Source organism: Lissotriton vulgaris, chromosome 6, assembly GCF_964263255.1.
Source record: "Lissotriton vulgaris chromosome 6, aLisVul1.2, whole genome shotgun sequence".
Lineage (NCBI taxonomy): Eukaryota > Metazoa > Chordata > Amphibia > Caudata > Salamandridae > Lissotriton > Lissotriton vulgaris.
The window spans coordinates 909249958-909277722 of record NC_141694.1 but is presented as its reverse complement, the minus strand read 5'-3'; the positions used below and the strand labels follow the sequence as shown (position 1 = coordinate 909277722).

Here is a 27765-nt window from a genome sequence, read left to right as displayed (position 1 = left end):
AAAAAACAAGCAAAAGACTAAAAAGCAAAATAGTCTGCTAAAAAATTAAAAGAAACGCTGCAATTCCAAAAGCCATTGTTCATGTTTATTGTTCATGCACAATTATCAAAGTATTGTTTCTAGAAAAGCTGCTCAGCATAGGCAGTTGTGTTGTTTTTCAGGTAAAAGGGTAGCAGCACAGGCATCCAATTCATGGAGGATTGCCAATACACAAGCTCTACTAGCTCGTTACGACAGGGCACACTACGACCAGCTTGAAAGCTTAATGCAACACCTACCTGAGCCTTTTGAAGCCCAAGCTGATGACCTCATACAGGAGGGAAAGTTAATCATAAACGCCTCCATCAAATGTGCGCTTGATGCAGCAGACAGCGCAGCCAGGTCTATAAATACTAGTGTTTTACTAACGCGACATGCATGGCTGCGTATTTCAGGCTTTAAGAACGAGGTGCAGTCCACCATCCTTAATCAGCCAGTCAACCAAGACTTCCTTTTTGGCCCTGCTGTCAACACCATTTTAGATAAAATGAAGAAGGACACAGAAACCGCAAAGTCAATGGGAGCATTGCAGTTTCGGCAACACAGAAGTTCCTTTCGTCGCTCCTCATACAGAGCAGCTACACGAGGCAATACTTCCCAAACATGTAAAGCACGCTACTTACCCGTGAGGGTCTTAAGGCGCTGAGGGGAGGGGGTGCAGCTACTGCTCGAAGAGCCAGGTCTTGAGGAGTTTTCTGAAGGTGAGTTGGTCTTGGGTCTGCCATAGGGCAATAACACCAGAGCCTCCACTGCCACAAAACAGTGACTTCATCACGCTATCTCCAGACCCCCTAACACCGGTCGGAGGCAGACTCCAACAATTCCTACCTGTCTGGAACGCAATTACCACGGACAAGTGGGTGAGACAAATTATCCAGTATGGTTATTGCCTGGAACTCACTTCTACCCCCCCAAACATACCACCAAGATACCGTCCTATGTCCAAAGAACACATCACCCTGCTACAACAAGAGGTGAAATGCATGCTGGAAAAGGGGGCCATAGAGCCAGTCCCTTTCCAACATCAAGGGACAGAAGTATATTCCCTATACTTCCTTATTCCCAAGAAGGACGGTTCCCTCAGACCAATATTGGACCACAGACTCCTAAATCAATACATACTGTCAGAGCACTTCCATATGATCATACTACAGCAAGTGCCCCCACTACTACAGCAAGGAGACTTCCTAGCAACATTGGACCTCAAGGATGCGTATTTTCACATACCCATCCATCCAGCTCACAGAAAAATATCTCAGGTTCACTATAGAAGGTCAACACTACCAATTCAAGGTCTTGCCCTTCGGGGTAACCACAGCTCCAAGAGTGTTTACAAAATGCTTAGCGACAGTAGCGGCACATCTCAGGAGACAACACATTCATGGGTTCCCATATCTGGACGATTGGTTAATACAAGCAATATCGTACCAACAATGTGCAGAAAACACGTCCCAAACACTCCAGCTGCTACACAGCCTAGGCTTCTCGATAAACTACCCAAAATCGCATCTGCCACTGTCCCACATACAACAATATCTGGGAGCCACTATAGATACCTCAGTGGCAAAGGCATACCCCAATTCAGCGAGGATAGCCAGCATGCAGATGCTCATTCGCAAATTTCAGCCACAACACTCTCTGCCAGCTCAAGTCTTCATGCAGCTCATGGGCATGATGGCCTCCTGCATATTCATTGTCCCCCATGCCAGACTTCAAATGTGTCCATTGCAGGAATGCCTAGCACGGCAATGGAACCAGGCTCAAGGACAACTAAAATACCTAGTGTTGGTGGACAGTCGCGCTCACAACTCTCTGCAGTGGTGGAACCCACAAAACCTTTCCAAGGGGCGACTGTTCCAAGAGCCGGTTCCACAACTAGTACTAACAGCGGACGCATCACTGACAGGCCCACCTCTTTCACTACACAGTACAAGGGCTATGGACAAACAAGCAAAAGAAACTGCATATCAACCAATTAGATTTGTTAGCGATATTCCTAGCCCTGAAAGCATGCCAGAAATACTTGTACAGCAAGACTGTGTTGATCCGGACGGACAACATGACCGCAATGTACTATATCCAGACACAGGGAGGAACACACTCTCCACAGCTGTCCCACTTGGCACAGAGCATATGGAAGTGGGCAATTCCAAAAGACATCTTTCTCCTAGCAGAACACCTTCCAGGGAAAGACAATCAGATAGCAGACCTGCTCAGCAGGCACAGCCAACAACTACACGAATGGGAGATTCACCCCCAAGTTCTCCAGCCATTCTTCAAAGAGTGGGGTCACCCAGTAATAGACCTGTTTGCCACAAAAGAAAACTCGAAATGCCAGTACTTTGCCACCAGGTTCCCACATCCATTGTCACATGGCAATGCGATATGGATGAACTGGTCAGGCAGATTTGCGTACGCTTTTCCCCCAGCACCGCTGATTCCGCTGGTGGCACGCAAACTGCTGCAACAGTCACTCACGCTAATCCTAGTTGCTCCCACATGGGCGAGGCAACCATGGTACACAACGTTCCTGGAGGTTTCAGTAGTTCCTCATCAAAGGCTGTGCCTCGCACCCCATCTTCTAACTCAGAACCATGGAGAAATCAGGCACCCAGATCCCAATCAGATGAACCTAGGGATCTGGCTCCTGAAGTCTTAGAGTTCGGATACCTTAACTTGCCTCCTGATTGCATGAACATTATCAAGGAGGCAAGACGGCCAACTACTAGAGCATGCTATGCAGCTAAATGGAAAAGATTCGTTATTTACTGCAACAATAACCATATCAACCCATTAGATGCTTCCATACAAAACATTATATGTTACCTGCTGCATCTTCAAAGATGCAACCTAGCATACTCTTCAATAAGGCTACACCTAGCTGCTATAGCAGCATACCTTCAAAACAAGCAACACCTTTCACTCTTTAGAGTACCAGCAATGAAGGCTTTTATGGAGGGTCTTAAAAGGGTGATCCCTCCAAGACACCCTCCTTCCCCAGTCTGGAATTTAAATATAGTACTTACCAGACTTATGGGACCTCCTTTCGAACCTCTACACTCATGCGAACTGCAATTCTTAACGTGGAATGTGGCTTTCTTGATTGCTATTACCTCACTCAGACGAGTTAGCGAATTACAAGCACTAACAATTCAAGAACCTTTCATGCAAGTACATGCCAACAGGGTAGTTCTTAGAACAAACCCTAAATTTATGCCAAAAGTTGTATCAAATTTCCATATTAATCAATCAATAGAACTGCCAGTGTTCTTTCAAAATCCACAGTCAGTAGCTAAAAGAGCCCTACACACACTGGATGTAAAGAGAGCTCTGCTTTACTATGTGGACAGAACGAAATCATTTAGAAAGACAAAGCAATTATTTGGTGCTTTTTCACCACAACATAAAGGGAATCCAATATCAAAGTCAGGAATAGCCAGATGGATAGTTAAATGCATTCAAATATGCTATCAAAAAGACAAACGCACTTTAACTGTCCCCCCAAGAGCACACACTACAAGAAAAATGGGGGCATCCATGGCTTTCCTAGGGAATATTCCTCTTGAAGACATATGTAGGGCAGCCACATGGACTACCATACACACTTTCACAAAACACTACTGTGTAGACGTGCAAGCAAAGCAGCAAGCTGCTGTAGGTCAAGCTGTCCTAAAAACTCTTTTCCAAACTTTCCAAACTGCTGCAGCTGGCACAGGTAACCACCGCTAGAGGAGATACTGCTATACAGTCTATGCACAGATATGAATTCAGCAGCCCACATGCCTCGAACGGAATATGCTACTTACCAGTATGCATCTGTTCTTGGCATGTAGGGCTGCTGACATTCATATCGGCCGCCCTCCTCCACGGTGCCTGTCTCAGCTGCAGCATTATCTTTTGTATGGCCATCGCTTACTTTACTATCTCCATCTCTGCCACAATGGCGAAAAACAATCTGAGGATGGAGAGGATGCCCATGCGCACTGTAGTCCAGGGGAGGAGTCACCTATCTCGTGATACTTCGAAGACTCTTCCAGGACAACAAAGTGCAATCATCCGGACCCAACACTAGGCGGCGATCTATGCACAGATATGAATGTCAGCAGCCCTACATGCCAAGAACAGATGCATACTGGTAAGTAGCATATTCCTTCTGTTGTTTAACTTGTTTTCCCTTTACAGATAGTTTAGTCACCTTCTCCTGCATACTCTGCTTCATAAGAATTTTTCATTCATACAATTTCAAAAAAAAGTGTGGCTATTTATATGGTTATTTTAGAATACAGAATTGCGTCTTGTCCCCATGTAACCAATACTGAAAAAAGAACATTTATTGAAAGAACATTTTGAAAATAAATAAAAATGTAAGCTTTCTTCAAGATCTTCACGGTTTGTGAAACAGTGTGCACACCAGGTTCCATAGTCCATCACAAAAGGACATACATCGAAAGGGGAGCAAAAGACAGAGGGATTGTTCCCATGGCAAGGCTATGCCCCATCTCAGGCATTTGGAATAATTTCAAAGTCTGTATTTGGATTTTTGCTCATCAGTTCATACTCCACTCTAGTCAGATTTGAAGAGAAGGATAGCAACCTGGCCCAGTTAGAAATAGATGAAGTGTTTTGTCTCATGCGGCATGCAGCTGCCGAAGTTTCTACCAATAATGCAGTGCCAAGTTGGGTTGTACTTCTTGTCAAACTCCTTTTTTATGGGAGCTGCAATGTCGTTCTCAATGTTGTACTGCTTCAATGCCTGCGTGGCACATTCCACTGAATCCTGCCCCATCTCCTCGAACATGTTAGCATTTTTGATACCTGCTTTTCTCTCAGACATGTTTGACACCTGGCTCTTCTCCCAGCTGCTTTCACGTCGTCCTTTCTCTCGATCCCGCACGTATCAGTACTGTTTGTTTTAGGTAGTAACATTTTCTGTACCTGATCATATAGGCCCATATGCAAATCATAACTTTGTATCCAGATATAAAGTGTGATGTAGCTCAAAAGCCACTACTGTATAAATGTGCTTCTGATCCTGTGGGACAACATGGTACCTCTTTGAAAGTATTCAGTTGTTATGACATAGAGAAAAATGCCCACACCTTCCAGGAATTGTCCTAAAAATTTATATGGATGCCATTAGTCAAGCAGGCACAAGGAACCTACGTGTTTAAGGGTAAGGGAGTTTGATAGTTCTGCTGTATATTCAGGTTTGTTGCTATTAAACTATGTGTTTTTTGTTTTCAAGGTACTTTGTGAGCTTTTCCAATCTGCACCACAAAGAAGTAGCCTGCCAACATCTGGAAATATTTCTGGGTTCATAAGAAGGCTTTTCTTGCAGTTAATGCTTGAAGACGAAAAAGTGACTATATTCCTTCAGTCTCCTTGTCCAGTAAGTATTTTTGTATTACTATTGTGACTAGAAATAGCAATTTTAATTTTGAGGCTAGCATCTTGAAAACAAATTGATCCTTAATAAAAAGAAATATGCTGAAATGTTCCTCACTGCAAATATCAAATAGGCATGGAGCAGATGCATTTAAATATAGTTTTGTTTTCTCATGCTTATTTTGTTTGATACAACCTGGAGCTCAACCTGTGAAGGAAGTTTAGCCATGTCAATAACATAAAATGAAGGTGTCCTATTTTCTTCTTGGATACTTTTTGGAATGTTAACTATCAAGAGCACATATGAGACTCTACAAGCGGTCACTGTCTCATATTAGAATCCTGAACCTTATAATGTTTTGCTACTGATTTTGTCCTTGTGTATATGATGCAGAGATTTTTAAATCTTAATTTATTTTGAGGTTATAATATGCAAATTCTAATTAGCATTTCAGAAAATTCCCATCTGTTATTTGTGAGAAGTTGGCCTGATATATGTTGCTCACTAGTTCTAGTGATCACCTTGTATCAGTCCAAACAACTCTTATGGTGATTGGTTGTAAGCCAACCTTATAGACCAGCTATCCTAATGGTTGCATGGACAAAGCAGTCTTAGGCTAAACTCTTTTGGCATGTGAAGCCAGCTGTTTTACCACATATAACCCCTTGAATATCAAGTGAAAGGACACCACACAGGTTGTTATGAAAATAAACGATATATTTATTAATAACAAACACCTCTGAACTCTTTGAGATCAGAGGGCTAAGCACATGACAAGACTCTTAGGAAAAATACGTTAAGTTGCACAAATTACAATGGTGCCCTAGGGGCACGTCAAACCATATACTAAGTAAATGGTATAAGGAAATCGATAGAAGGAATGGAGCTGTCCAGAGGCTGTAGGATCGCTGGGACTACACTACCCTAACCTTAGGTAAGTAATAGGAGGCCCACGGGACGCGTGTGCAGAGTGTGAACTCACACGCGAGATGCGTAACAACCAAAGTATTGGGACTTATATCAGGGGACATATCCACATCCCCTGTACAAACAAGGACAGCCTGAGTGAGTGTACCAACTAAGTTGTCACACCCCTCAGAACCCAGGGTTAACCCTACTAAACCCTTGGGAGGTGCACTACCACTGCTGACTGTACTAGGGGGCACAGGTGCCTTAGGGGCTGCAGTGGCAGGAGTCTGCCCTCCTCCTTTCTTGGTGCACTCACTAAACCAGTGAGTTTTACTTTTGCAGTATTGGCACCACCTTTTAGATTGGCCTTCTTTCTTCTTTTGGGGAGCCTGACCCCCACCCTCTTTGGGTTGTTGGGGACCTGTCGAAGACTTCTGGTCATTTTGTTCCCCCTTAGAATCTTTACCCTTCTGGTCTGCTTTCTTCTGACCACCTTGATTCTGGCCCTGGTTCTGTTTAACTCTTGTTCTGACCCATCTGTCTGCCTTCTTTCCCAATTCTTGGGGAGAGGTCAGATCTGAGTCAACAAGATGCTGATGCAACAACTGGTTCTGACAATTGTTTAAAATTTGTTCTCTCACGATCAAATTATACAATCCTGTGTAATCAGTAACCTTACTGCCCAGCAACCAGCCCTCCAAAGCCTTAGTGGCACAATCTACAAAATCAGACCAATCTTGAGACTGAGTTTTCTGGGTATCCCTGAACAGCAACCTGTACTGCTCAGTGGTTAGGCCAAACCCATCAATCAGTGTATTTCTCAAGATTTGGTAATTGTTAGCATCCTCCACTCTAGTAGTGAGGAGCTTGTCTCTACCTTTACCTTCAAAGGAGAGCCACAAGATAGCTGCCCACTGACTCTGGGGAAACCCTGCACAGTGCAGGCCCTCTCCAGAGCAGTAATCCATTTGTGGATGTCATCCCCTTGTTTAAAGGGGGGCACTATCTTACCCAGGTGCTTTGTATCAAAACTCCTTTCCCTATTGCTAGGTACAATGCTGCCACCAGTGGGGACTACCCCACTTAACTGTTGCTCTCTAGCAAAGGCAAGCCTCTCTTTGGCCAGGGCAAGTTCTTCCCTTTCAATCCTCAGATTGACTGCCCTTTCTTTAGCTTCATACACTCTCCTCTGAGGGGAAGTCATCCCTCTGTGAGAAGAGCTTTGAGAGCCATTGGTTTGAATAGATCTGCCAGAGCCTCTTGATAGAGATCTGGCTCGTCCATTCCCAATGTTAAGCTGACCTGAGAGTGGCCCCAGGGGTCCCCCAGTACCAATCTCATGTCTGCTTAAGTTGGACCTGGTTAGTCTGCTGACTTCTACCTGTCCCTTATCTGCCTCATCCCCAGAGGGATCCTCATCCTCCTCCCCCTCTTCAGTCTCAGCTGAGAGGTGGATTAGGTCAGGGTCTCCTCTGGTTCCCTCAAGGGGAGGCATGCTTCCATCTGGATTAGAAGAGCTAAGAAGTTTCTCAGCTTTTCTGGCATCATAAGTCTCTAAGAGACCAATCAGAAAGGAAGTTGTGGGGTTAGACCCCCGTTTTATCTTCCTAGAGGTACACACCTGTCGTAACTCATGGAAGCTAAGAACAGTATATCTGGAAGGGAGGACCTGTGGAGGGTCCACTGACACAAGGGGAGACTCAGAGTTTCCTCCTTTGTCTGACATACTGTTTCTAGTGTGGTGTAAGTGATGCACCTACCTACACTATGTGTTTGCCTACTGATCCCTTGCTAAGAGTTGCAGCCAAGGTGTGCTAAGCCTTGAGGAGCTGCAACAGCTGGTTCAGTAGAACTCAGAGTATTCTAAGCTAAGTTATATGTACCTATCAGTACTTATGTGATCTTTCAACAAGATATTCTTAGGATACGTGTGGTAAAACAACAACAAGCTCAAATCCCAACCGCTGCTCACCAATGTGAGAAGGTGGCCTGATATGCAGTGCTCACTATTCTAGTGAACACTATGTATCAGTCCAGCAACCCTTATTGATGATTGGTTGTAAGTCAACCTTATAGACCAGCTATCCTAGTAGCGTGGATACGAGCAGTCTAAGGCTAAAGACTCGAGAGGGCGTGTTAAGCCAGCTGTTATACCACACATATACCCCTTGAACACCAAGTGAAAGGACACCACACAAGTGTTATGAAAATAAACAGTGTATTTATTAAAATCACAACAGCCCTGTACTCTTTATGAGGACAGGGTACTAAGCACAAAACAAAACTCTTACGAAAATACTTAAGTTAGCACAGTATATACAAATGCCCGAGGGGCACGGAAAACCATATACTCTGAAAGTGGAATGCGAAATTACTAGCAGGTAAGTACAGTACTAATAGGCTTTGGAATCGCTAGATCTTGACTATAGAATCTTCAGATTACTTCTAGGAGACCCAGGGGACTCGGGTGCAGAGTGTGCACTCTCACGCGTGATGCGGGACAAAGTCTATGGTAGCTAGTAATGACAAAGTTAGTGTTCTCGGGCGAACCCGACCTGGTAGGAGGAAAACGAAAGTGGATTCTGACCCTTGGATAGTGAGGCTATGCTGGGGCACCGAAATGCCGAAGTTACCTAGCCCAGGGGCTGCAGCTGCATAGGTCTCAAAAGACGTCGGGAATCCTCGTAGACGGACCAGGAGCCTGGAAGAAAGAAGTTGCTGGCAGGCGACCAGTGAAGAAAGTTCGATGGATCCAAGCCTGGATCGAAGGAAGATGACACCTGAAAGCAGAGGGGACCAAGTTCGAGACTACTAGCCAGTAGTCAGGTGGCACCAGGAGGGCACCGGATGGTAGTCACCTCGACTAGGTGAGTGGGTGACGCTGTGCTCGCAGATCTCACGGACCAGGAGGCGTTGTCGGCGACCAGGATGGAGGAGCAAGCTGTCCCACGATGGATGAAGCTGTCGGCGTCGCTGGACCCAGGATTGGGCAACAAAGCCTTGGCTAATTCAAGCCCACGCGGTGGACTCAAAATGGCGTCTGGAGTGGACCAGGAGGGTCCGGGGTGCCTCTCTTGAAGAAGGAAGCAAGGGCCAGTCTGGAGCCAGTCTGGAGCAACCAGACCAGCAGCAGTGATGTCGTCGGGCGTCGTGAAGAAGGCCACAAGCCAGCCGGCTAGTAGCCACACAGCGCGGTGAGCACGCAAAAGCAGAAGGGCCCCACGCAGATCGGGGAGATACTGGAGGGCTTGCAGCAGACCGCAGTGTTCTTAGGATGGTGCCGCAGTGTTCTTAAGATGGTGCCCGCTTGATGCAGGGTGACTACTCTTTAGCCACAAGGGAGAATCTTGAAGAAGGAAATCTTGATGTCTTTCGCAGAAAGTCGTGTCTTGATTCCAAAGATGATCTAATTTGAACAGGGGGCCCGCTCCCACCTTTATACTAAAAAAGGGGGCTGACCCGGTGACTAGGTCCTGCCTATGGGTGGGACTAGGAGGGGGGTGGTTACACCCCTCTGCCATGCCGGACTTTACCCAGGCCAGGGGCTGGTGTGCCCCTGGAACTGGTTCTGACCGGCCTATGCGTAGTGAGCACCGGGGTGCCACTCAGCAGTCACCTTCCTGAAAAGCCCTGCCTACCCAGGATACACAAAACCATGTCTGGGACGGTGCTAGCACCGCCCCTGACAGGAAACCCTTTGTCCAGGTTCCCCTCGCTGGAAGGACTCTCAGCTGTAGGGGGTCAGACTCGTGTCTGTGGTGGCAGCATCCATTTTGTGGAGCTGAGGCTTCGTTTAACTTTAACCGGGGTTCACAGTTACGTACATGTCGTGTCCCTCTAGAAGGGTGGAATGCTAACCCCGTTGCCAGAATTGGCGAGGGGTTGGTATTCCAATTCGTATGACACCTTACTCGACATGTTTTGATAAAGCAATACCAAAGATAGCATTTAACCGCGAGGATTATAATGCACTTAAGAGTATATGGTATGCGTTATCATGGAACAGCTATTAGGACTTGGTTCCGCAAGCTGCAGACAGGCTCAGCTCATGCCAGAGCACCATCTCACACGATTCCAAGCACTCTGCCTTCAGGATTGTTAAGGCCTGCCATAGGAGTGACTGATAGGAATCTGTGTGTCCATTTTAGGGTTAGATATAGGTATACTATATCTACAGCAAAGGGTGATTACACGACTTTGCCCCAGCTGTCATGCAGCCAGTTGTGTCAAATTTAGGAGGCCAGCCAGGGGTGGCATAATACATGCTTCAGCCCCTGGTAGGCCCTGGGTACACCTATGCCCTGAGTTACAGGGTCTGATAAGGTGGCCCAGTACCAATTGGTAAATGCACCTAGGGTACATGTTGTAATTTAGAGAGAGAACAGCCAGGCTGTGGGTCTGATTGGCAGGCCCACAGCCAGAGAAAGTCATAAACCAGTGAAACAAAAGCAAAAAATCTGGGTGATCATAGGATTGCAGACCCTACTCTCCTACACTCTTGTTACCTCACCCACGGGCTGCGGGTGCATAGGTGTCAAAGTGTGTCGGGTTTCCGCGTTGAAGTCTATGGAGCCTTGAAGAAAGATGCTGCAGGCGACCAGGAGGAAGCTGTCCGGAGTGATCCAAGGGTGGATCAATGAAGATGAAGACCTGAAAGCTGAGGGGACAATGTTCACAGTCACTAGCCAGTGACTGGTGGGGAACCAGGAAGGAACCAGATGCTGTTGTCGCGATTAGTTGAAGAGTGGACGCTTGACTTTGCAGCCACGTGGACCAGGAGGTGTCTTCGACGACCAGTATCGAGGCACGAGCTGTCCCACACAGGCTCTCGCTGCCGTCGGTGTTGGTTCTGGATTCGGCGTCAACAGGCCTTGGCAAAGGCAACCCACGCGGTGAGTGGAAAAGGCGTCTGGTGCGGACCATGAGGGTCCGGGGGGCTTCTCTTTTGCAGGGAAGCAAGGGCCAGTCTGGAGCAACCAGACCAGCGGTGTGGATTTCAAGGATCGTCGTCTAGGAGGCCACTAGCCAGCCGGCAAGTGACCAGACATCGCGTCGAGCAGCAAGCAAGCAAAAGGGCCCCACGCAGATATCGTGGATGCTGGAGGGCTGATCTTCTGTACAGGAGCTGCCCGGGGCTGGGGCTTCTCAATCCCCAAAGCACTTCGTTGAGGATGCCTCTGAAGTCATGCTGGAAGCGAAGTGCAGTTTCTTCAAGATGACCGGTCCCACGTGTCTCGTTGCACCCACGGATCTCAGCTGTGCTGCAGATGTAGGTAGAGGTCGGAGAGGTCTGGAAGTCCTGGTCTCGTCGGGCTCTGAAGTCTGGATCCACTCGGGAAGACGACAAAGTGAATCGCTGGAACGCTTGATGGTGCCTGCTTGTGCCTGCTTGTGCAGGGTGGTCACTCCTTGGCCACAAGGGAGATTTCTTAAGTCTTCTGTGGAGCGTAACGTCGAAGTCCAGAGTTTCTTCTTGTAGATTCAATTCAGGATAATCTAATTTGGAATGGGACCAGCTCCTACCTTTATTCTCCTAAAGGGGGCTGTACTATGACTAGGTCCCTCCTATGGGTGGGACCAGGAAGGGGGGTGGTTACACCCCCTATCCTTTGTCCGGTTTCGCGCCAGAGCTGGGGCTGGAGTACCCCAGCAACTGGTTTGAACCGGTGTATGCACAGGGACACTTTGTGTGCCCCAGGAATGTCTCATTCCTTTCAGGCCTGTCCTACCCAATACACAAAATCCTGTCTGGGGTGGTGCTAGCACCTCCCAAGGCAGGAAACCCTTTGTCCAGGCCTCCCTCGCTGGAAGGACTCCCAGCAGCAGGAGGTCAGACTTGTGTCTGTGGTGGCAGCATTCATTTTGTGATGCTGAGGCTCGAGTTAACTTTAACGGGGTTCACAGTTACATACATGTTGTGTCCCTCTAAAAGGATGGAATGCTACCCCTGTCGCCAGAATAGGCGAGGGGGTAGTATTCCAATTCGTATGACACCTTACTAGACATGTTTTGATAATGCTATGCCAAAGTTAGCAATAACCGTGAGGATTATAATGCACTTAAGAGTTTATGGTATAGCGTTATCATGGAACAGCTATGAGGACATGGTTCCGAAAGCTGCAGACAGGCTCAGCTCATGCCAGAGCACTATCTCACATAATTCCAAGCACTCTGCTTCCAGGATTGTTAAGGCCTGCCATAGGAGTGACTTATAGGAGTATATGTGTCCATTTTAGGTTTAGATATAGGTATACTATATCTAAAGCAAAGGGTGATTACACCACCTTGCCCCAGCTGATTGATCAGCCAGTTGTGTCAGATTTGGATGGCCAGCCAGGGGTGGCATAATACATGCTGCAGCCCCTTGTGGGCCTTGGGTTCACTTATGCCCAGGGTACCTATGGTACACTGTACAAGGACTTACACGAATGACCCAATACCAATTGGTAAATGCACCTAAAGTACATGGATGTCAATTTAGAGAGAGAACAGCTAGGCTGTGGGTCTGATTAGCAGGCCCACAGCTAGGGAAAGTCGTAAACCAGTGAAGCAAAAAGCAAAAATCTGGGGTGACCATAGGATTGCGGACCCTACTCTCCTACATTATTACTGATCATTGGTCATTAAAGCCAGAAATGGCTACAAGACCTGGTGGGCATTGACTTAATGTGCAGTATATGTTAGTAAATTACAATGGAGTCCCGAAAGACTGCATCTCAATTTGTTTTGCATGCACATCCACATTTTAGAATGTTTCCTCCAAGGCTAGATAGAATACTGAACTGTTGTTTTCAGGTATTCGTCCTATACTTTAGAATAAGTAGTAGCTCAAACAAATGGCTTCTTTTGTACAGTCTCAGACCTAAAGAGGCTCCATTCTTTCAAGGAGAATTTTAGAAGAGAAATAGTTTCAACTCTGCCCGGACTTAAAGAATTAGTCAAATTTTCATTTTTGCCAGTGCTTTGCTCACAAGGGTTTCTGAAATATATTGTAAAATGTTACCTTACTTTGTTGGTATAAACTAATTTCATGTATTCTCAATCTCTATTTTTCATTCTTTGTATCGTTCTCCCTGTTTCAAAGTTTCATAGCAATAAATAGAAATCTGTGCCAATAATGATGGATCAGGCACAGCCTGGATGTGGTGGTCAGCACTTGAGGGCCATTCACGCATCCCTCCAAACGCCCTACATGAGGGCCAGGTCTCCTCTCTACTTCAATCTCAACTCCTTAAATAGGGCTGGGACATTAGATGGAGGTGTTCAGTAGATTCTTGAAATTCCCCCTTGCCCATTTGTCTCACTACTATTCTAGCTGGTTGAAATAGTGTGGGCAACTGCATCCTCTCAATGTACTTCAAGGATATGTATCAGTTTCAATTATGGGTAAGATTGTTATGTTATGTTATGTTATGTTAATAGGGGTTTTATAAAGCGCACAGCTACTCAGCTGAGTGTCCCGGCGCTGGGTGAGTTAAGACTAACATCAGGGGGAAGGAGAAATATGCAGGAAAGCAAAGTGCTCAGAATTATTGCTGAAACAGCAATGTCTTAAGGGCCTTTCTGAAGGGAAGTAAATCCTGCCGTAGTCTCAGAGCAAGTGGTAGATTATTCCATAGTTTAGCCACTTGGAGCTGAAAGGAGCGTCCTCCTATTCGGGAGTGCTTTACCTCCAGAGTGCAGCCTAGCACCAAAGAGGCAGAGCGAAGAGCGCGACGAGGATGGTAGAATTGGACTCTCTTCCTTAGATAGGGGGCTCCACAGCCATGTAAGGTCTTAAAAGCCAATACAAGGGCCTTAAACTGTATCCGCTTGCGGATCGGTAGCCAGTGGCGAGCGTTCAAATGAGCCAACACCCGAGTCCTGGGGCTAGGAGAAAGAATAGCCCTAGCCGCAGCATTTGTTAAGTGTAAATTCCTCTTGCATTGATGCAGTTTATTTAATCTTTTCAGCATATCTCACATACTCTAGCTTGGGGATTACTATATCAACATATGCCATAAATCCAACCAAGGGGAATGAGTGTGTCACATTCAAGACCATATTGGTAATTTCTTGAGAGAGCCTCCCTCCACTCTAGATAGAGCCGAGGGCTTTACACCAGCAACCTGATAGAGACTTCTAGCTGCAGATTCCTTAGATTAGAATTTCCCAGGCGTCAGGTTGGATCTTGAAACTTTGGCAATACCCCTTGCGCGCACCATCAACTAGCTCCATTTGGCTCCACGTGACGTCTGCATCAGTTATGATGTTTCGGTCACCTATATAGGCACCACCCAGGCACACAAACGTCAGTTCTTTTCTTTCTGAGCCAGTTAAGGGCCGATCTGGGAAGAGTTACCACTCTCTTGCTTTTTGACAGGTTTTTTTCAATGCTTTTCTGGCTTCAAGACTATTTTCATTGTGTGACGAGGCATATCTTCGAGGAAGACGGATTTGAAACCGTGTGTTGCCTGTCAAGGCACCATGTTGGTTACCGATCCCCACCTTGTCTGTCTTTGATGACACAAAGTCGATCTCGGACTGTCGGGCCATGGCTCCAAAGGCCTTGCAGGAGCGACCAATGAAGCTCCTTGCGACCCAGCAGTCTACCCCATCCAGCGAGACTCCGCTGTGATCATGGTCCCGAACGAAGAAGAGGAGGCCACAGAACTGCTCCTGGAACCCCAAATCATCCTCCTCCCACTTGAGGTCCTCTGGACACTCTGAGAAGAGGCACAAGAAAAAGAAGTCTAAGTGGACTTCATCTATCTATGAGGTAAGGAGCACGGACGCTCTAGGCGCGTTTCTGCAGAGCCTGAGCCAGTGTCGACTTCGCACCTCCCACCTTTTCCAGGAGCCGGAGCGATTCCCGCTCAGATTAAATTGTTTTACAAGGCTATGCGCTGTGTATTTAAGCAGACCTACCCTGTGGTGAGCCTTGGGGCCCCGCGGGGTCAGGAGGGGGACATCGGATTTTATGTTGTCTGCGCTGGCCACCCCATTTGGGCCTCGGGATCCGGGATGGCATCCGTCATTCCAGTGCGACCTTACCCAGCGTCAGACACGAAGTCAGTGCCTACGGAACAGCTGGTGCCCACCAGCAGCTTTAACCCCATCCTTATCCCAGACGACACTTAGTCGGATTTGTGTCATTTGACCTCCGATTCCAGCACCGGTAGAGCCAAGGGGTTCTATGTTGACATTCTTGAAATTTTAGGCACGGGAGAGGACTGGAAGGGGTCTATGGACTCTTTAGAACACCAGGGTACAGAGCAGATGCGCTGGTTTGAGGAACTTGTGGAGGCCTGTGGACTGGACACATCGCCAGATGCTGGCATGCTCTCTCTGCCAACTGTGGCTACGGAGGAGGAGGCTTCCTATACCATGGTAATAGGAGTTCTGGGTTCATAGGCTCCATCACTGTCACCCCACAACGCCTTCTTCTCCCCAAGTGGACTGGACCGTATTTTATCCTCACGCCCCTTCACCAGCGCCTGGCTGATCTGAAAGAACCAGGTTAGTGTTAGATTCCTTACCTGAGAATATCTCCAGGCAACAGACTGGATCCAGAAAGTTTTGCGTAGCAGTACCCCTGCGCATCGGTGAGCGTCGTCTGCGGCTCCGCGTCCGTCATCGGTGTCGTGGTCGCCGGGATGGCACCGTCGGAGTACTTAGACACCGCCCTCGCCCGCTGACGTCAGTTCTTCTTTTTAATGCACCAGCAAGCGCAGATCCGGGAAGAGCAGTACTCCTTTAGTCATTTTTTAACTAACTTTTTTTCGAAATGTTTTGGATCTTCTCGAGTCGTTTATCGACTCCGGTGCCGGTAGGGATGCCAGGGTTCAAGCCTGTGACGACTGTAACCGACTGATGTCGGTTACAGACCCCTACCGTCGTCGCTTTATTGCCTCGGGCCGACCATGATGGCAAGTCGTGCCCGACTACTGGGCCCTGATGTCGAAAGCTAGGCGGGAGCGGTCCCGTAAGCGACTCGAGATCCGGCAGTAGATCCCGCGCCACTCGAGGTCCCGGTCCAGGAGGAGGTCGAGGGACCGGTCGGGGGGCCACAGTCATCACAGCTCGGCGAGTCAACACCACTCGTCTGGTTCAAAGTCCTCAGGTAAGTCGAGGCAAAAGAAGTTAAAGAAGCGACATCGCTCTTCTGACTCCCCCGACGCTCGCACAACGCGGCCGGGGGTTTGGGCGACACCGCCCACCGCCGGAGCGCCAAGTGCCGTGTCCAGCTCCACACCCGCCGGTCCCTGGGCTGAACGTGACGCCGGAGGAGATCAGCGCCTTCCTCACGACCATGAGGTCGCGCTTCCCTCTGCCGTGCCCCGTCTAGGTGCCTTCGACCCGTCTGGGAGCCCAAGCGGGCCGATTGCTCCGGCACCGGCGGGCGCTTTGGCCCCGGCGTCGTCGGTGACTTCGGTCCCGACGCTGCAGGACTCCCCAGGATCCAGGCCTTGATCCGTGTCGATGCCGGTCGACCTTACGAATCCTTCGCCGGTCTCGTCACCAAAGGGTATCTCCCCCGGCGCCGTCCTCGGGCGGCGTTGTCCCCGATCCCTATCCCGGTCCGGATCCGGCGTTAGACCGGCGCCGTCTTCGACGCCGATAGGTGAGCCTTTCACTATCAATACGGCTCCATCCTTTCTTCCTTTCAGGAGATGGAGGACGAGGGGGATTGGGAGGGGTCTGATGACCCTCTGGCACTGCAGTGCCAGTTGAGTCTGGACTGGACGGACGAACTTGGGGAAGCCAGTTGTCTGTGTAGGAGAGTAGGGTCTGCAATCCTATGGTCACCCCAGATTTTTGCTTTTTGCTTCACTGAATTTACGACTTTCCCTGGCTGTGGGCCTGCTAATCAGACCCACAGCCTAGCTGTTCTCTCTCTAAATTGACATCCATGTACCTTAGGTGCATTTACCAATTGGTATTGGGTCACTCTTGTAAGTCCTTGTACAGTGTACCATAGGTACCCAGGGCATAAGTGAACCCAAGGCCTACCAGGGGCTGCAGCATGTATTATGCCACCCCTGGCTGGCCATCCAAATCTGACACAACTGGCTGATCAATCAGCTGGGGCAAGGTGGTGTAATCACCCTTTGCTTTAGATATAGTATTCCTATATCTAACCCTAAAATGGACACATGTATTCCTATCAGTCACTCCTATGGCAGGCCTTAACAATCCAGAAGGCAGAGTGCTTGGAATTATGTGAGATGGTGCTCTGGCATGAGCTGAGCCCGTTTACAGCTTGCGGAACCAAGTCCTAATAGCTGTTCCATGATAACGCGTACCATATACTCTTAAGTGCATTATAATCCTCGCGGTTATTTGCCAACTTTGGTATCGCTTTATCAAAACATGTCGAGTAAGGTGTCATACGAATTGGAATACTAACCCCTCGCCAATTCTGGCAACGGGGTTAGCATTCCACCCTTCTAGAGGGACACGACATGTATGTAACTGTGAACCCCGGTTAAAGTTAACTCGAGCCTCAGCATCACAAAATGGATGCTGCCACCACAGACACAAGTCTGACCTTCTGCTGCTGGGAGTCCTTCCAGCGAGGAGAGCTTGGACAAAGGGTTTCCTGTCAGGGGCGGTGCTAGCACCATCCCAGACAGGGTTTTGTGTATCCCAGGTAGGCAGGGCTGAGAGGAAGGTGACTGCAAGTGGCACCCCGGTGCTCACTGTGCATATGCCGGCTCAAACCAGTTCCAGGGGCACACCAGCCCCTGAGCTGGGGAAAGTCCGGACAAGGGAGAGGGGTGTAACCACCCCCCTCCTGGTCCCACCCATGGGCAGGACCTAGTCGCGTGCCAGCCCCTTTTCTTAGAATAAAGGTAGGAGCGGGCCCCCTTCCCAAATTAGATAATTCTGAATCTTGAACTACTTTCCACGAAAGGAACTCTTGATACTTTCTGAAGACTCTCCCTTGTGGCTAAGGAGTAGCCACCCTGCACCCGCAGGCACCATCTAAGCATCGCGGTTTGCTGCACGTCCATCCTCCGGATCAAGACTGCCCAGCTCGACGAGACCCGGATTCCCTGGCATCTCTGACCTCTACCTGCATCATCAGCCCAGCTGAGATTCGTGGGTGTGACGAGACCTGAGGGACCGGCCATCTTCTGAAACTGCACGACACTTAACCAGCACGACCGCCGAGGGATCCTCGAGTGAGTGCTTTGGGGTTTGAGAAGCCCTAACCCTGAGCAGTTCCAGCACCGAAGTCCAGCCCCCCAGCATCCACGAGATCTGCGTGGGGCCCTTCTGCTCTTTGCTGCTCACCGCGTTGTCCGGTCACTTGCCCGTTGGCTAGTGGCCCTCCTGACGACGTACCAGGACGATTACACCGCTGGTCTGGTTGCTCCAGACTGGCCCTTGCTCCCTTCCAAAAGAGGAGCACCCCGGACCCTCCTGGTCCACTCCAGACGCCATCTTGACTCCACCGCGTGGGCTTGCCTTTGCCAAGGTTTGTTGCCCCCATCTTGGGTCCAGCATCGCCGACAGCAGACACCTTCGTGGGACAGCTTGCACCTCCAGCCTGGTCGCTGACAACGCCTCCTAGCCCGTGTGACTGCAGAGTCCAGCGTCGCCCACTCCCCTGGTCGAGGTGACTTCATCCGGTGCCATCCTGGTGCCCACACAATCACTGGCTAGTGATTAAGAACTGAGTCCACTCTGCTTTCAGGTCGTCTCCATTACCGATCCAGGCTTGGATCACTCCGAACATCTTCACTGGTCGCCTGCCAGCAACTTCTTCTTTCAGGCTCTATAGACTACAACGAGGATTCCTGACGTCTTTTGAACCCTATGCAGCCTCAGCCCCTGGGCTTGGTAATCCGAGCATTTCGGTGCTCCCACGCAGGTTCACTATCTAAGTGTCCAGATTCTTTTTCGTTTTAAGTCTATCTAGTCGGATTCGTCCGAAAACAGTGACTTTAGAAATACTAGCCTCCATAGACTTTGTCCCGCATCCCGCGTGAGAGTGCACACTCTGCACCCGATCGCCCTAGGCCTCCTGCTCCTACCCTTAGGGTTCAGTAGTGTAGTCCCAGCGATCCTGAAGCCTCTGGATCTTGTTACTTACCTGCTAGTATTTCGCATTCCACTTTTAGTGTATATGGTTTTTCGTGCCCCTCGGGCATTTGTGTAAATTGTGCAACTTGAAGTATTTTCTTAAGAGTTTTGTTGTGTGCTTAGCTCCCTGACTCATAAAGAGTTCAGGGTAGACTTGTTATAAATAAATATCCTTTATTTTCATAACAACTTGTGTGGTGTCCTTTCACTTGGTGTTCAAGGGGTATATGTGATGGTAAAACAGCTGGCTTAACACGCCCTCTAGAGTTTAGCCTAAAGACTGCTTTTGTCCATGCTACTAGGATAGCTGGTCTATAAGTTTGACTTACAACCAATCATCAATAAGGGTAGTTTGGTATGATACACAGTGATCACTAGAATAGTGAGCACTATATATCAGGCCAACTTCTCACATTGGTGTGCAGCGGTTGGGATTTGAGCTTGCTGTTGTTTTGCCTCGCACGTATCCTAAGAATATCATTTGAAAGGTCACATAAGTACCCAGGTACATATAACTTAGCTTAGAATACTCTGAGTTCTACTGAACCAGCTGTTGTAGTGTAACAGGGCTTAGCACACCCTGACTACAACTCTTAGCAAGGGATCAGTAGGCAAACAAATAGTGTTGGTAAGTGCACCACTTACACCTCACTAGAAAGCATGTCTGACCAAGGAGAATCTTCACAGACTCCCCTAGTGGTCATTGACCCTCCACAGGTCATGTCAAGATATGCAGCTCTTAGCTTCTAGGAGATGAGACAACTGTGTACCTCCAAGAAGCTAAAACAGGGTTCTAACCCTACCATCCCATTTCTGATAGGTCTCTTAGAGACTTATGATGCCAGGAGGGCTTCTAACACAGGCCCCCCTAATCCAGATGGGAGTATGCCCCCCTTAGAGGGAACCCTTGGGGACCCTGACCTCAACCTCAATGGAACAGGAAGTGAAGAGGAGGAAGAGGACCAGGAGTTGTCAGGGGATGAGGCAGACAAAGGTCAGGTAGTAGTCAGTAGGCTCACCAGGACCAACTTAAGCAGGCATGAGAATGGAACTGGGGGACCCCCAGGCCCACTCTCAGGCAGGCTTAACATTGGGAATGGACGAGTTAGGTCTCTCTCCAGAGGCTCTAACAGATCCATTCGTACCAATGGCTCTCAGGCATCTTCTCACAGAGGAAGGACATCCCCTCAGAGAAGAGAGCATGAAGCTAAGATGAGGGAAGTCAATCTGAGGATTGAGAGGGAAGAACTTGCCCTTGCCAAAGAGAGACTTGCCTTTGCCAGAGAGCAGAATTTGAGTGAGGCAGAACCCACTGGTGGCAGCATTATCCCTAGAGATAAGGACAAGAGTTTTGATACTAGACACCTGAGTAAAATAGTGCCCCCCTTTAAACAAGGGGATGACATCCACAAATGGATGACTGCTTTGGAGAGGGCCTGCACTGTCCAGGGCATCCCCCAAGGTCAGTGGGCAGCTATTTTGTGGCTCTCCTTTGAAGGCAAAGGTAGAGATAAGCTCCTCACTACTGGAGCTGAGGATGCTAACAATTACCAAGTCCTGAAGAATACACTGATTGATAAGTTTGGCCTAACAACTGAGCAGTACAGGTTGCTGTTCAGAGATACCCAGAAAATTCAGTCTCAGGATTGGGCTGACTTTGTTGATTGTGCCACTAAGGCTTTTGACGGCTGGTTACTGGGAAGTAAAGTTACTGTTTATACAGGATTGTATAACTTAATTATGAGAGAACAAATCTTAAGTAATTGTCAAAATCAGTTGTTGCAACAGCACCTTATTGACTCGGATCTGACCTCTCCCCAAGAATTGGGAAAGAAGGCAGACAGATGGGTCAGGACAAGGGTCAAGCAGCAGAACCAGAACCAGGGTGGTGGCCAGAAGAAAGCAGACCAGAAGGGTAATGAGAGTAAACAAAATGACCAGAAGTCTTCAACAGGGCCCCAACAATCTAAGGAGGGTGGGTCCCAGAACTCCCAGAAAAAGAAGAACAATGGTCAGAAGAAACCATGGTGCCAATACTGTAAAAGTAACACTCACTGGTTTAGTGATTGCACCAAGAAAGGCCCAGCTCCTACCACTACAGCCCCTAAGGCACCTGCAACCCCTAGTTCAGTTAGTAGTGGTAGTGTTCCCCCTAAGACTTTAGTGGGTTTGACACTGGTATCTGAGGCAGGCTCTGACCTAGTCCGAGTACCTACACAGGCTGTTTTTGTTTGTACTGGGGACATGGATTTGACCCCTACAATAAGTCCCAGTACCCTGGGCAAGTATAGACAGACACCTTTGATCAATGGAAAATTGGCTCAGGCCTACAGGGACACTTGTGCTAGTGTCACTATGGTGACACCAAACTTTGTGGACCCTGACCAGGTAATACTAGGTTCAGACTACCTAGTGACCAACGCTAGCAATGTCACTACCAACCATAGTATGGCACTTGTTAATTTCTCCTGGGGAGGGGTAAATGGCCTCAAAAGGGTTGTTGTTAGTTCAGACCTCCCAGTGGACTGTCTTTTGGGCAATGATTTGGATCCTCCCTATGGTCAGATGTGGAGTATAGGACTCATGTGGAGATGTTGGGTTTGTCAGCACATGTCCTTGCTGTGACTAGGTCACAGGCCAAGAAATGCCCAGCTGAACTAGTGCTGGATCCTGGAACAATGGACCAGACACTCACCAAGAAGAAGAACAGTAGGGTTAAGGCAGTGCCTTCCCCCTTGCCTCGAGGAGAGGATCAGCTCTCACAGGAGACTGACCCAAAGACCCCAGAAGGAACTGTCCTAGAAGAACTTGATAATACACAATGAGTCCCAATCCAAATAGCGAGCAAATGTATCAGTGACACATGGGGGTCAAAAACATCCTACTCCCCACTACTCTCTTGTCCACATTACAATGAGATAATGCACTGTGCTCTGCCCTGTTTAAAATATCTGTTCTCCAAGACAACACAGCAGAACGAAAAGCTTAAAGTGACCCAAATCGTAGTGGTTCACAACAGTCCACACCACACATTGGACCTTACTCAAAATAGAGGAAAAATGTGCGAGGAGCAAGTGACCCCTCACGGAAACACCACCAAGCGGGGTAACTGGTATGCAATTTCCAGACAGGCCCCTGTCTCATCATCGGTGGTCACTCACTCCTCGGGAAAATAAAGATGAAAGGAAAGAAGACGTGTCCAAAACAAACAACGTATAAAGTGCTACAGTGAAGTGCAGAAAACTCTGCTAGTGACAAACACACACAAACATAATGGTAGAGTGCCTAAAACCACACACAACACACCAATCCCTTATCCACTTTTATTCATAGGGTGGTGATCGCGTGCTCTTGATTATTAAAAAGGCTGGTAGCTAGTCATGCATACCATTACCTACAGTGCCGACATGTTTCACTGCTGTATAGCGTAGAGCAGTTTCATCAGGGCTGCACTCAAGTGCTGCCACTTCACTTTTTTTGGACACTCAGTTCTTGTAACGTGCTGTCAAAGGAGAACAGGTACGGAGTTAAATTAAAAACATGTAGACTCAGGTTGGCCAGTGACATACTATGAAGGTATATGCAGAATGGTAGTGTGAGGAATATTTACCCAGGAGCAGCAAAGCTTTGCATACCAGCCACTCCGGTATCAGGTGGGGTCCCTAGCAACTTCAGACGTAAGTGTGCCCCATTGGTTTGGAATTAAAAACATTTTTTTTTTTTTTCTGCGAATGGAAGAAACAAATACACAATTGTAGTTTCCCTTGTGCTGTTGTGCCCCGTAGCACCTCATGTATATTGCCCCTGTACTACAGACTGAGCACAAAGTGACATACACGCTCAACGCTGATCTCTCGCACTACTGTCAGGGGTTAATGCCCCCTAGTAAAGGTACAACACTTGGGCGCTGGTTGAACTTGAGCCTGAACAGGTTGAGTTTCTTGGGACAGGGGGACCTTCCAGGGCAGACTTGAGCAAGGCACAGTTAGACTGTTCATCTCTTGAGACCCTCAGACAGCAAGCTGCTGCTGAGGCTGCAGGGAATGCCACAGGTGCCCATAAAGTGTATTGGGAAGATGGACTCCTTTACTCTGAGGCAAGAGACCCCAAACCTGGTGTTACCAGGAGGCTGGTTATCCACTTGTCTCTGAGAGGTTTCCTTCTCACCTTGGCCCATGAAATTCCCCTTGCAGGTCACTTAGGCCAGAACAAGACTTGGGACAGGCTTGCCCCACACTTTCACTGGCCTCATATGTCTGAAAACACTAAAGAGTTTTGTCGCTCATGTGTCACCTGTCAAGCCAGTGGCAAATCAGGTGGCACAACAAAGGCCCCCCTTATACCACTACCTGTGGTGGGGGTACCCTTTGAAAGAGTGGGGATTGACATTGTTGGACCAATGGACCCCCCAACAGCATCTGGGCACAGATTTATACTGGTGGTAGTGGATCATGCCACCAGGTATCCAGAAGCTATTCCCCTTAGCACCACTACAGCTCCTGTTGTGGCCAAGGCCCTACTCTCAGTTTTTACTAGAGTGGGGTTTCCTAAGGAGGTTGTCTCTGACAGAGGTGCAAACTTCATGTCAGAATACTTGACTACTATGTGGAAGGAGTGTGGTGTCAACTACAAGTTCACCACCCCCTATCATCCACAGTGCAATGGGCTTGTTGAAAGGTTCAACAAGACCCTCAAAGGGATGATAAAAGGGTTACCTGAAAAGCTTAGGCGAAGATGGGACATCCTTTTACCCTGCCTTTTGTTTGCTTACAGAGAGGTCCCACAGAAGGGGGTTGGCTACAGCCCTTTTGAACTTCTGTTTGGGCATCCTGTAAGAGGACCCCTGTGTCTTGTGAAGGAAGGATGGGAGAGACCTCTCAAAAAGCCTAAGCAAGACATAGTGGACTATGTACTTGGTCTCCGCTCCAGGATGGCAGAGTACATGGAAAAGGCATCTAAAAACCTTGAGGCCAGCCAAGAACTTCAAAAAGCTTGGCATGACCAAAAGGCTGTCCTGACTGTGTATCACCCAGGACAGAAGGTGTGGGTGTTGGAGCCAGTGGCCCCAGCAGCTCTCCAAGACAAGTGGTCTGGACCCCATACCATTATTGAGCAAAAGGGAGAGGTCACCTACCTGGTGGACCTTGGAACTCCCAGGAGCCCTCACAGAGTACTTCATGTGAACAGGCTCAAGGCATTTGTCGACAGGGAAGACATGAGCTTGCTCATGGCTACAGATGAGGGACAGGAGGAAGAGAGTGACCCTCTCCAGACCTGCTCACTCAGAACCCTGATGATCGGTCAGTAGATGGTGTAGTCTTTTCTGACAGCCTCTCTGAACATCAGCAAGAGGATTGTAAACAGGTTCTTCAATCCTTCAGACAAATGTTCTCTCTGACACCCAGTCAGACAAACTGGTGCACCCATGAGGTGGACACTGGTGACAGTCTGCCTATAAAGAGTAAAATCTACAGGCAACCTGACCACGTCAGGGACTGTATAAAACAAGAAGTACAGAAAATGTTGGAATTGGGAGTCATTGAACCCTCAGAGAGCCCTTGAGCTAGTCCTGTAGTTCTAGTGCCTAAACCTCACACCCAAGATGGTAGGAGAGAGATGAGGTTTTGTGTAGACTACAGGGGTCTCAATGCTGTCACTAAGACAGATGCCCATCCAATACCCAGAGCAGATGAACTCATAGATAAATTGGCTTCTGCCAAATTCCTGAGTACATTTGACCTGACAGCTGGTTATTGGCAAATCAGGTTAGCTGAGGATGCCAAGGCCAAAACAGCATTTTCGACCCCAGGAGGACATTACCAGTTTGTGGTGATGCCCTTTGGTTTGAAGAATGCACCTGCCACTTTTCAAAGGTTGGTGAACCAAGTTCTCTCTGGGCTGGATGACTTATGTGCAGCATATCCAGATGATATTGCTGTCTTTAGCTCCACCTGGGAGGATCACCTGATCCAACTGAGGAAAGTTTTAGAGGCCCTGCAAAAGGCAGGCCTCACTATCAAGGCTACCAAGTGCCAGATAGGGCAGAGTCAAGTTGTATACTTTGGTCACCTTGTAGGTGGAGGCCAAGTTCAACCTTTGGAGAGCAAGATACAGGCCATAAAGGACTGGGCTCCTCCAACCACCCAGACACAGGTCAGAGCTTTCTTGGGCCTGTCTGGTTACTATAGGAAATTTGTCAGAAATTATGGTACCATTGTGACTCCACTTAATGACCTGACAAGTAAGAAAATGCCAAAGAAAGTTCAGTGGACAGTTAGCTGTCAGAAGGCATTCGATGACCTAAAGCAGGCCATGTGCACTGCACCTATTCTCAAGAGTCCAGACTACTCCAAGCCATTCATTGTCCAAACAGATGCTTCTGAGTTGGGTGTGGGAGCTGTTCTTTCTCAACTGAATATTGATGGTCATGACCAGCCCATTGCTTTTATAAGTAGAAGGCTGACCCCTAGAGAGAAACGTTGGTCAGCTATAGAGAGGGAGGCCTTTGCTGTGGTTTGGGGCCTGAAGAAGTTGAGGCCATACTTGTTTGGCACTCACTTCAAGATTCAGACCGACCATAAGCCCCTCGTATGGCTAAATCAAATGAAGTGTGAAAATCCCAAACTTCTTAGGTGATCCATTTCCCTACAGGGGATGGACTTTACAGTGGAGCACCGCCCAGATACTGACCATGGTAATGCAGATGGTCTCTCCCAGTACTTCCACTTCGAACAAGAAGACTCACCTGGTCAAGGTTAGTTTAATGTCCCTAAGTTTGGGGGGGTTATGTAGGAGAGTGGGGTCTGCAATCCTATGGTCACCCCCAATTTTTGCTTTTTGCTTCACTGGTTTACGACTTTCCCTGGCTGTGGGCCTGCTAATCAGACCCACAGCCTAGCTGTCCTCTCTCTAAATTGACTCACATGTACCCTAGGTGCATTTACCAATTGGTACTGGGCACCTTATCAGTCCCTGTACAGTATACCTTAGGTATCCAGGGCATAGGTGTACCCAGGGCCTACCAGGGGCTGCAGCATGTATTATGCCACCCCTGGCTGGCCATCTAAATCTGACACAACTGGCTGCACGGCAGCTGGGGCAAGGTGGTGTAAACACCCTTTGCTTTAGATATAGTATTCCTATATCTAACACTAAAATGGACACATGTATTCCTATCAGTCACTCCTATGGCAGGCCTTAACAATCCTGAAGGCAGAGTGCTTGGAATTATGTGAGGTGGTGCTCTGGCATGAGCTGAGCCCGTTTACAGCTTGCGGAACCAAGTCCTAATAGCTGTTCCATGATAACGCATACCATATACTCTTAAGTGCATTATAATCCTCGCGGTTATATGCCAACTTTGGTATCGCTTTATCAAAACATGTCGAGTAAGGTGTCATACGAATTGGAATACTAACCCCTCGCCAATTCTGGCGACGGGGTTAGCATTCCACCCTTCTAGAGGGACACGACATGTATGTAACTGTGAACCCCGGTTAAAGTTAACTCGAGCCTCAGCATCACAAAATGGATGCTGCCACCACAGACACAAGTCTGACCTCCTGCTGCTGGGAGTCCTTCCAGCGAGGAGAGCTTGGACAAAGGGTTTCCTGTCAGGGGCGGTGCTAGCACCATCCCAGACAGGGTTTTGTGTATCCCAGGTAGGCAGGGCTGAGAGGAAGGTGACTGCAAGTGGCACCCCGGTGCTCACTGTGCATATGCCGGCTCAAACCAGTTCCAGGGGCACACCAGCCCCTGAGCTGGGGAAAGTCCGGACAAGGGAGAGGGGTGTAACCACCCCCCTCCTGGTCCCACCCATGGGCAGGACCTAGTCGCGTGCCAGTCCCTTTTCTTAGAATAAAGGTAGGAGCGGGCCCCCTTCCCAAATTAGATAATTCTGAATCTTGAACTACTTGCCACGAAAGGAACTCTTGATACTTTCTGAAGACTCTCCCTTGTGGCTAAGGAGTAGCCACCCTGCACCCGCAGGCACCATCTAAGCATCGCGGTTTGCTGCACGTCCATCCTCCGTATCAAGACTGCCCAGCTCGACGAGACCCGGATTCCCTGGCATCTGACCTCTACCTGCATCATCAGCCCAGCTGAGATTCGTGGGTGTGACGAGACCTGAGGGACCGGCCATCTTCTGAAACTGCACGACGCTTAACCAGCACGACCGCCGAAGGGATCCTCGAGTGAGTGCTTTGGGGTTTGAGAAGCCCTAATCCTGAGCAGCTCCAGCACCGAAGTCCAGCCTCCCAGCATCCACGAGATCTGCGTGGGGCCCTTCTGCTCTTTGCTGCTCACCGCGTTGTCCGGTCACTTGCCCGTTGGCTAGTGGCCCTCCTGACGACGTACCA

At 48.5% G+C, this 27765-nt stretch overlaps 1 protein-coding gene and 1 pseudogene across 6 annotated transcripts in view; one reads left to right on the top strand and one right to left on the bottom strand.

Moving 5' to 3' along the window:
* Positions 1–27765, top strand: part of BIRC6 (baculoviral IAP repeat containing 6) — a 2386688-nt gene that overhangs the window by 1657261 nt on the left and 701662 nt on the right. For all 6 annotated transcript variants that reach the window (XM_086926902.1, XM_086926900.1, XM_086926901.1 and 3 more), the window contains one exon: positions 5285–5428. In XM_086926902.1, coding sequence (XP_086783028.1) covers positions 5285–5428 — 144 coding nt within the window. The remainder of the gene's footprint in view (positions 1–5284; positions 5429–27765) is intronic.
* LOC147708147 (dynein light chain 1, cytoplasmic pseudogene) lies at positions 4604–4873 on the bottom strand (annotated as a pseudogene).